This window comes from Rhea americana, unplaced genomic scaffold (genome assembly GCF_003343005.1).
Source record: "Rhea americana isolate MKP2758 unplaced genomic scaffold, rheAme1 scaffold_71, whole genome shotgun sequence".
NCBI lineage: Eukaryota > Metazoa > Chordata > Aves > Rheiformes > Rheidae > Rhea > Rhea americana.
The window spans coordinates 3,961,434-3,970,937 of NW_028186879.1; the positions used below are offsets into that span (position 1 = coordinate 3,961,434).

Genomic DNA, 9,504 nt, shown 5'->3' on the forward strand with positions numbered 1-9,504 from the left:
TGTGAAATTTATTTTGTTCCGTGTTCTGGAAAACCACTTGTCGTTATTCGGCCATCACAGTATTCATGGCGGTTGCATGTGTCCCCACAACATCTGTAGTTGATGTTGAGCTGCCCTGTATTTTTGGAATATTATTCACGGTCTTGTGCCTTGTTTCTCCATGGAATAACAATACCAAAATTTTAACATTTAGTAGGAACAATGGCAATATCCAGGGGCCAATACTGTGGAATCAMATATATGCTGTTCCACAGAAATACACCTTCTACTAAGTGTAGTGGTTATCACATCTGCTTTACATGCTGAAGGTCCTGGGTTTAAGCCCCAGTGGAACCAGTACCAGGAAATCTTTGGGACGTTGGACTAGATGATCTCCAGAGGTCCCTTCCAACCTTACTGGCTCAACTTCTGTGAGCCACGCWGGCTATATTATCCATCAACTTAACCATGAAACTTCATGTTTAGCAAAGAGGCATTTGAGATAAGGGTATGGAGCTGCCTAGCAATGAATTTATTTGACCTTGTCTTATTTAACTCAAGTACACAGGAACAAGTAAGTTGAATTTTTTTTAAAAAAAAAAGTGTGTTTGTATTTGTATGTATGAAATATGTGCACATGTTGTAACAGGAAAAATCTTCAGTGAAAGAAGATGTTCTGCTACAATGGCTTTTCTCCAGGGAGGAGAGCAAATGAAGAAAAGTTGTCATATTGCTGAACACAGAGCAGGAACGTGGTCAAATACTTTTCCAGTTTTTGGCACACTTTATTCCTGGTTAAGTTGTGCAGTTGTACTCCCTCAGTGGTGCTTGTGCAGTTGTTGCAAACCAATCTAAGGCCTTGTTTCATGGTCCCACCTTTCCTCTCCCTCAGTTGCATCAGATCAGTTGCTACTGGAGGACATTCCAGCTTAGCCAACYGCCAATACCTAATTGTTGTTTTGCAAGGTTAATTATTCATGCAGTCTGCAAGCTGACCCAAATCACTGCTCAGAGAGCTATTCTGAAAAGCCTCACCCTGGGCAGAGAGCTCTGTAGGTGCAGGGCACTATGGTTCATTCCTGACCGTGCTGGCTGTGGTGCTGGTGAGACCATACTCAAGCATTCAAGATTGCAAAATGCATGAGATCCTGATCTTTGCTCCCGTTCAAGCACAAGCCCTTCACCCCTTCCTCATTCGAGCTGACCCTCCCACTCTGGCTCAGCTCTTTGAACAGAACGCAATGAGTGGCGTGCTCAACAGCAAGCTAGCACCGCACTGCTTGTGACCACTGCTGGAGCGCTCCATCTCTTGCCCCCGAAGCCTAGGGTACGAGTTCATGACTTTCTGCTGGAAGATTTCAGTAGAAGCATAGCTGGACATGGTTCCCTGGCGCTCTGGCCAGGCATCTGCCTGTTCCGATGACAAGAATTTGTGGCTGGGCACAGCTTCAGTTTTGCAGCTGCACAAGACGGAGGGTGATTTACGATCTGCRTACTTCAGTGTCGGCTTCTGTCAGAGGATCTGCTGCTTGCTTTTTTTTTTTTAAAAAAAAAAAAAGTGGATCTGCAGTAATGTCTAGACACAAGGGCTGAGAAAAGAGCAGCAGTTAATTGAAGCTCCTTGGTTTTGGCAGTTCTTGCCTTAGCTGTTTCATTACTATACAGTAGTGTTTTKCTGAACAGTACCATGGCTATTGTTATCGAGTTGTTCTCACATATCAGGATTTCAGAGACCTTTTACTGAGATCATTTTTCTGTGCTTTCTAAAGCAAGAGTAAGAGCTTGCTGATTATTTTTTTCAGTTTTCTCCACTGTATCGCTGCCATTGCTGATTTTGAGCAGAGCTGTAAAGCAAAACTTAAATCTTCACAGTCGTTCCAGTCAGAAGGAGAATGTGGTGATGGAACCAGGAATGTGCTGGAGGTAAYGTAGTGTAGTAGCAAAGGGTATATGCTAGGCTTGTCTTCGCTTCTTAGAGGGGGAATTGAACCACTTCACCAGAGAGCCAGGCAGCCTCTCTCAAAGCTCTTTGTAAAGACTTTTACATAGGATCACACTGCCATGGTGTGGCAGGAAATGTCTGCTCTTCCCATGCTCTGTCCTGTTCCTTCATGTGCTAACACAGGACCCAGGGAACTCTACCTCACAGTTCAAGACCATCTTCATCTGGGGCTGCAGATTCAGTCTGGCTTAGTTTTAGCTGTGGCAGCTGATGAGGTTGCCACCCATAACGTTCTGCCCCACACCAGGGAACAGCTGTGTCATGTCTCCAGCCATTGCAGTTCAGTCTGGCACATTAATTTAACCGCTCCTGCATTATAGGTTCCTGCTCCTATAGCAGGGATGRTACATGCATCCGCCCTTGGCTGTTGCTATCCACAGCCTGGCATGTTACAATGCACTGAAATCACTGGTGGATTAAAGTAGAGGGGAGAATGTCAGTGTCCTTAGTTTAAGGCCTGAGACTTCTTTTCCAGCCATGCTAAATGAAAGGCTGTATAACAATCACCATCAGCAACAATATTTATGSAAAAAGTAACAATGTAATGGTGTTTTTAGTATGTAAAAGGCATGTTATTTATTAACTTTTAAAAGGTGCTTTTTTTTGCTTATTAATTTGAAGAAAGCATTGGTTTAGATGGCTGATCCAAGGAATAAAAGTTAATTCTAAGAACAAAGTGTAGTTGAGGAGGCAGAGCAGAGGACCATTCTGCGGTGGGGGGGGCAGGGGTGGAAATCAAGCCTGGAAGAGCAGCAAAGTCATCAAAAGGAATAAAGTATCACAAAGTAACTTCTACAGGGGCAGAGCAAACCAGGTTACCTGCTCYAAGGGTGGGAAGGGGAGCGGCTTCCTCAGCTTTGCAGCAGGATCCAGGCGCTCTGCTGCGCATTGTGCCGGTGTGGAGCGATTCTCCCGGCYGCAGCTGGCGTGGGAGAGCCCAGTCCAGTGTACGCCCCTGGCAGAGGGGAAGAGAATGGTCCGGATGAGTGCTCAAGGGAGGCGGACATTTCTTGCTGCTGAAAGGCAGGGAAAAAACTGAGCCTCTCTGAAGTGGCAAAGATGAAGGACAAGGGATGAGACAAGACCTGGAGGGTCACCTGCGTGAGGGAGGCACCTGTGTTACCCCTGGAAAGGCCTGGGCAGGAGTCAAGATCTCCCAGCTGGTTTGGGATGGTTACATCTGTGTGTAGTAGAAAGGAAATGAAAAGAACAGGGCACCTTTTTTGGAAAATTATTGCCCTAATTCTTTAAGTTAGGCAGTTAGTTAGATTTAAAAAGTGAGCTTTGCAGAGGGCTGGTTTCTGATCAAAGTGCAGCTCAGAATTGTGTCTGTTACTGCTTTCAGCATCAAAAAAAACCAAAAAACATACCTCACTCAGCTGCTTCGATGAGGGACAAAAATTCCTCGTGCACTCTCTGAACACGGAGGCCTGTTGGCCGATGGATCTGAGTGCGGTGTTTTCTATGGCACGTTGCTGCGGAGCTCCTGAGCACCGCTCTCGCACAGCGTGCACCATTCCTGCTYGGAGCTGCCCGGCAGGCAAAACTGAGGCTTAGAAACCAGCTGGGAATCGGGGAGGGAAGTGTGAAGAGTATAGCACAGCATTCTTCAGCTTCAGTATCTTTTAACAGTCTCGTCTAGGCCTGCTGTGGTTCCCAGGAGGAAGCCTCCCTTGGAGGGATGCTGCCTTGGCCAGAGCAGCAGGTCCCCGCTACTGGGAGCCCAGTGGGGGGGTCACTTACCCTCAGCACTATCCCTTGGAAATGGCCAAATTCCCTCCCCTTAACTGCAGTGAGGCACAAAACAGAGGGGCAGACTAACCCCCCCCACCGGGCCTGTGCATATAAACACACTAGACGGATTCGGGCAGGCGGAAGGAACCTCTGGGCACTCGCTGAAGGGGGCCGGCCCCGGGCGGGCGCAGGTCTGAGGGGCGGCCGCTCCCAGCGCTGCGCCTTCCCACGCGCCACCTCGCCCCGCCACGGAAAGCCCTTGCACCAGGATCCCAGATGGGGGGATCTGTGCGTTAAGCCTCTTTCATCCTCTCCCTGCACCCCCTCCAATTTGTCATTTATCGRCAAAGTTTTAAGCACATTAGTAAAGGCTGTGGTGCACAGTAGAGAAATTGCTGATAAATTACCCCTTAAACCGCTTTCTCCAGCTGGGACGTGGGCTTGGCGAGCCCCAGCCCCGGGCTGCCGCCTGCGCGGCTGCCTTGTCGCCTCCTGTCGCGTTCCTCATTGCTCACCACCGCTGAACTTTAGCGCTGTGTTTTAACTTCCCCAAACCAGACAGCATTGTAAATATATCATTTTTCTCGGTGACTGACATCCTTCTTCAGCTTTTCTACTAGTTTTGAAGGAGACACATGAGAAAGAATGACATGGTGTCACGAGTGACTTCCCTGTTGAGCACCACGAGCTCAGCCAGTAACAGCTTATCACTTACAGTTCCAGCTCTTACAACATCTGGATGGTTGTATCCTGACACTGTCTAACCTCAGAACTGCTGGTTGTAGCTTGATGTCTGATTTCCTAACTGCTGTCACTGGTGTTGATTGTGCCATGGATTTGGGATTTAGGGAACGTGCACCAGCACTGACTTCTCAAGTGTTTCTTCTTAAAAAAAATATATAATAAAAAGAGAAAAATTAAACTCTGCTTCTGCATTACATTTGTGTGTGAAGTGCAAGTGTTCAAGGGCAAATCTCTTTTTAGACAGATGTTTAGCCAGAGGCACTCAGAGAAGAGGTCAGCTGAGGTTCATACTTCTGTGGCAGTCACAGGAAGGTGAAACTCCACGCCTGAGCATTTGCGCTGAATGCTTTGCTACTGAAGGCAGTTTTGTTTTTCATTTCTCAATCATTTTGCTTCCAAGGCTGCCAGAAATAAAGTCAACAGATTGTTCCTGTTTTCCTTTGAAGCGTGTGAAGACCCACCCTGGGCTGTGTCCACAAGTATGTTTGACCCTTCACTGTGGCTGTACCCCATGCCRGAAGCAAGGCCAAACTACCTTCGGAGCAGCTCCATGAGTCACAGGTGTAGGCTTGCTTGGTGCTGTTGCTTTATAAATTGACAACATTTAATGGCTAGGAATTATGCTTAAAGACAGTCAGAGCAAGAACCAGGACACAAAAATGAGGAAATGCCAAGATTCCTGTGCACCTCTAATTGCRGGTCTCCCTCTCAGTGTTTGGTAGGAGGCTGCTAAATGATGGAATTACACACTAGTTACCACAGGACTCACCTCGTTCATTCTGCAGCATGGATGATGCCACATGGTGAGCAGACCATTGTGGTCTTGCTTTCCYGTCCGCCCAGGTCCGTAACGTGCCAACAGCCAGCCTGCTGCTCCGCTGTCTGCCGCAGCGGTCCCAAGTCTGCCCCAACCTGCCCGCGGTGACAGAATGCGCTGTGCCCACTACAACATCCGCGCTTCTCTTCTAGTAGCGGCAGCTTCCCCGAGCGCCTCTTGCTTGCTCCAGAGCTGGTTGTGCTCACCCTGGGAAAACATCCCACCCCCGGCCATGCTGGACCAGCGGCATTGCCACTTCCAGGCTTCCTGTTCTTCCCCACAGAGCAGCAGGGAAACTGTCATTCCTCGACCGCTCTTTCAAGAGGGGTGAGGACCACTGTTCAACCTTTTCTGCCTTAAGGGAAAAAATGACCGCAGGATGCAGGTGACTGCGAACGGAAGCTGAGATGACAACTCCCTAATTTAGAAGCTAGTGTAGGGGACAGAAGAGGGTCAACCACAAGCAGAACTGTATCAATAAATTGCTCAGGCTACACTGTATCAAGGACTCCCATGGTAAAAAGCACAGCTGGCAACAGAAAGCAGAGCTCCTGCTCTGCAGGTAACATTTCAGCCTTACCTCTGCTCTGCCAGGGGTGAGAGGGCGGAGAAGAGGAGGGTGAGGCTCTGGGGAGCAGAAGGTTGCTGCGTACCGCTTCTACTCCTGGTGTTGCCTTTCTCTCAGCACATGGCATCGCAATGTGCAGGAAGCAAGAGCCTGACTCTTCCCTGGCCAGCTGGGTGCTCAGGGCCCGTGCGCAGAGGAACACGGTGCTAGGACAGCAGGTACACGCTGTAGAACTTGAGACTCCTTGGTGTCCTTCCACAGTGACAGAGGAAACGGGCAAGCTTTGGGCGCTTGGCTCGCAGGCCTCAGCCTTCAGTTCTGCACCTTGACTTCTTGGGAGATGGCTCCTCCCTTGTCTCTCCTCTTCCTTCAAAGTGCACTAGCATCAGCTGCTTTCCCTGAGAGCAGCACCCAGCTCACAGACCGGAGCTCTGCTTCCCCAAGGACAACAGAAAGCCCCTTCCACTGCCTTTTGCTCTGTTTTGAGCTTCTGGAAGCCATTTGCTACACATCCACCAACCACCTCCAGCTTCATCGATAACTTACAACACATTTTAAGCCATGCTTGAACTGCCAGTTGTCTTGGCTTTGCCCCTGACATCCACAGATTGCAGTAATCTGAGGAACTGGTGCTCAATACATGTTGCAAGTGTTTGTAAAGTCACCTTGTATAATGTTCAAAATTGTAGCTATCCTCTCAGTTACTTTGTCTACTGAACAGTTAGATCTTCCCAAGGCTATGGAAGCTAAAATTGGGTGTGCTCCTCACAGCTGGCAGACCTACTCTTTGCAGTCAACTGCCAAGAAGACCTAGCATGGCTGAACGTGTGCGAGCCAACTGTCTCACAGCCTCCACTCCCCAGGTTACCAGGTCAAGAAGAGCCCRGTGGTCAGGGCCTGGGTAGACTCCCTTCCTCACACACAAACTTGCTTCACCCTCCCCTCCATTCATCTAAATTGCAGGCAAGAGCTTCTGTGGGCAGGGAGCCTACAATTATATTTTCATTAGGTTGAAAATACAGGCTATTCAACTAGTCCCACCCATGCTATTTTAATATTTTGGGCCTGTTCCTCATGCCACTTAGGTCAACCTTCATCTGAAAACACTGAGTTTCTTCCAGCCAGATCTCTACAGACATCCTATCTTCTTAAGAAATGGGAGACTTGAAAAAATTGCTATATTTAAAAATGGAAAGTATAAAACTCTCTTTAAAATTCAAGTAAGGCAAGTGTGCTGAATCAGTCCTTTCTCCAATAAGGTCAGCAGCTCCTCAATATCCTAGGATGTATGGTGCCACAGAGACCACTTCAGAATATCATGGATTAGCATCATCCCTATACACAATGGAACAACTGCTCACTGCCCTGAGAAGCCAATGTCCTGTCTTCACCCTCACTCTCCCGCTGRAGGACATCCAGCCTTACACCACTCTACCTTCTGCTCTAGTCAACACACCCAGGTCAGCAGGGAGAACAACGCTGAGCTGCCCTGCCTACAGCCATACTCTTCACAGGCTCATCCTCCCAAATCCAGCCATCAGTGGTTTAAAGTCTCCTCTTGTGAAAAGAATCCCCATTAGATCACCTACTCCTATACAACAGGCCCCAATGTTACCACTCAAAGGCTTTGGGCCCTACTTTTACAGATTTCAACTTCTGCTTAAAAGCTGCTTTCAGAGTTTCTCTGTGAAAATCCAGTTAGAGACAAACAAAAAAAACCCACTATCAAAATATAACATCAATCTTTATTCAAACAAGACAGAACTACAGAACACCTGTAATATTTCTGGTCATATTTTACAGAAATCATGAAATACTGGACACATTAACTTACTTTTCAAACTATAATAAATCAGGAAAAGGATGATAATGCTTCTAAAAAGTCTTCCTTCTAAAGAAATTCGGCAAAAGTTAAGGTTTAAAAGATAATTCTCATTTCTGATACTTAGCTTTGTTTTTAGGTGTTCTTGCTTAGCAACAAAAGCAAAAAGAAAGCCGGCTTTAGAACAGCAAGTAGGAATAAACTGAAAATAGTCATACAAGAAGCAGCTATTTAGTATGGTCTCATGCGGCTTGATGGGGGCGGTGCACGATTTGGAGGAGTAATTGCTATATCCAAGTAGTCTCCTATCTGGAATTTCTGGGACTGCAAAGTCATGGAATCATCTGTGCCCTTCCTGCCTGACATCGTGCTGCCAATCTCCTTCACCCTGTGCAGAGGGGACAAAAATGGAAGTCAGCCAACAGAAGCAGAGTTTAGGTGTCCCACATAGGAACAGTTTCAGGTCATTACAACCTTCCTATTTCATCATCTGCACTGTTTCTGACACTTAGCTATGTTTACAGTATGGTTCCTTTTTTTCCAGTGCTGGGTTAAAAAAAAAAAAGCTACATTAAATCTTCTCTTTGATGGGGTGGGAGGGTGAGGATGGATGTGAAACTTGCTACTACATTAATGGTAATACCTAGGAGGGAAGGAACCCCACTCAATAAAAAACCCACCACAAACAACAACAAAAAAAACTAACAGAACAACCAGCCAACCTCCCCCCCCCCCCAAACGCACACACACGTGCGTGAACACACACACACAGATTATAGGGGGAGATATAGCCACTGGTTACTGGGGAAGGTTAGATAATACAGTTCAGGTGATAAACTGGCATAAGAAGCCAAACAGGGATGATAGGAAGACAAGGGACTCATGTCTAACACCATCATTTCAGACAGCCTCCCTAGAGCTCAGCAGGAGCCAGGGTCTCAGAGGCCAAATTGTCCCTTAGCCACTAAGGGACAGTCAGTGTTCTCAGGATAACTACAACAAGATCACTTAAAAAAAAGTCATATACACTCTTAGATACGAGACCTATCACTCTTCAAATCACCAGAAAAACCTTTACTTCAAGTCCTAGATCCATGTTCTGAGTGGTTACAATGTAGTGACCAATGTCTTTGAGCAAAATGTTTGTTGCTCTGGGAACTATGATGGTCATTAAACAAAGCTTAGTTTGTAAAGGTCATCGTGTAGTCTCCTATCTACTTTTAAAAGTTTGCGTGTTCTGGACTTTAAGTCAGTGTTGATGGAAAAACAATTTACCACTCTGATGACCGCAGTCTTATGTAAACCTGGAGAWGAAATGCTATTTACCTGTATCCAGGCCTCTTAAGATCTGTAAAAACAATTGCAAAATTGAAGTGTGTGCCCTTCTTCCGTGCTTCTGGGTAGACTTCTTTCACTAAACTTGTCAGCTCTTTTAGAGTTGCATCCATCCTAGTTTAAACAACAAAAAAGTGGCTCATGCTCTCGAAAACAATAATAAAAGAAGAATTTCTCAAAACCCATTAACACAATGTATTGGCATTACTTAGCTGTACATTTCTTTGCATGCTTTCTGCCAAGCATGCAAAGAAGAATAAGATGATTATAGTTTTACATGTTTAAACAATATAGTGAGCCGTTTATTTCTCACCTACCTGAAATTTCAAACAACATATTCAAATCCAAAGATTAGGTGACTAGCATTTGTTCTAGTTATCAACTAACATCCGAAATAATTCACCACCTACTGGCCATTAGAGGCAATATGGTCCAGAACATTAAAAACATGCACAAAGATTCAGGCTAAGTCCTTCTAATCATAGTTTAGCTTCTAGTTTACT

The 9,504-nt window shown here is 46.3% G+C and overlaps 1 protein-coding gene and 1 long non-coding RNA gene across 2 annotated transcripts in view; both read right to left on the minus strand.

The window, feature by feature from the left end:
- Positions 1–3,957: 3,957 nt before the first annotated feature.
- Positions 3,958–5,491, minus strand: LOC146586159 (uncharacterized). Its single transcript, XR_014897856.1, has 3 exons — positions 5,229–5,491; positions 4,431–4,600; positions 3,958–4,331 (listed from the first exon to the last, which is right to left on the minus strand). It is a non-coding gene; the product is annotated as an uncharacterized LOC146586159 (long non-coding RNA).
- A 2,078-nt stretch (positions 5,492–7,569) lies between these two features.
- The window catches only part of SAP18 (Sin3A associated protein 18), a 3,371-nt gene continuing 1,436 nt past the window's right edge, over positions 7,570–9,504 (minus strand). Inside the window, exons 3-4 of the mRNA XM_085321776.1 lie at positions 8,993–9,115; positions 7,570–8,054 (exon numbers count right to left, since the gene is read on the minus strand). Of these exons, the coding sequence (XP_085177902.1) occupies positions 7,898–8,054; positions 8,993–9,115 (280 nt within the window). The 3' untranslated portion in view covers positions 7,570–7,897. The remainder of the gene's footprint in view (positions 8,055–8,992; positions 9,116–9,504) is intronic.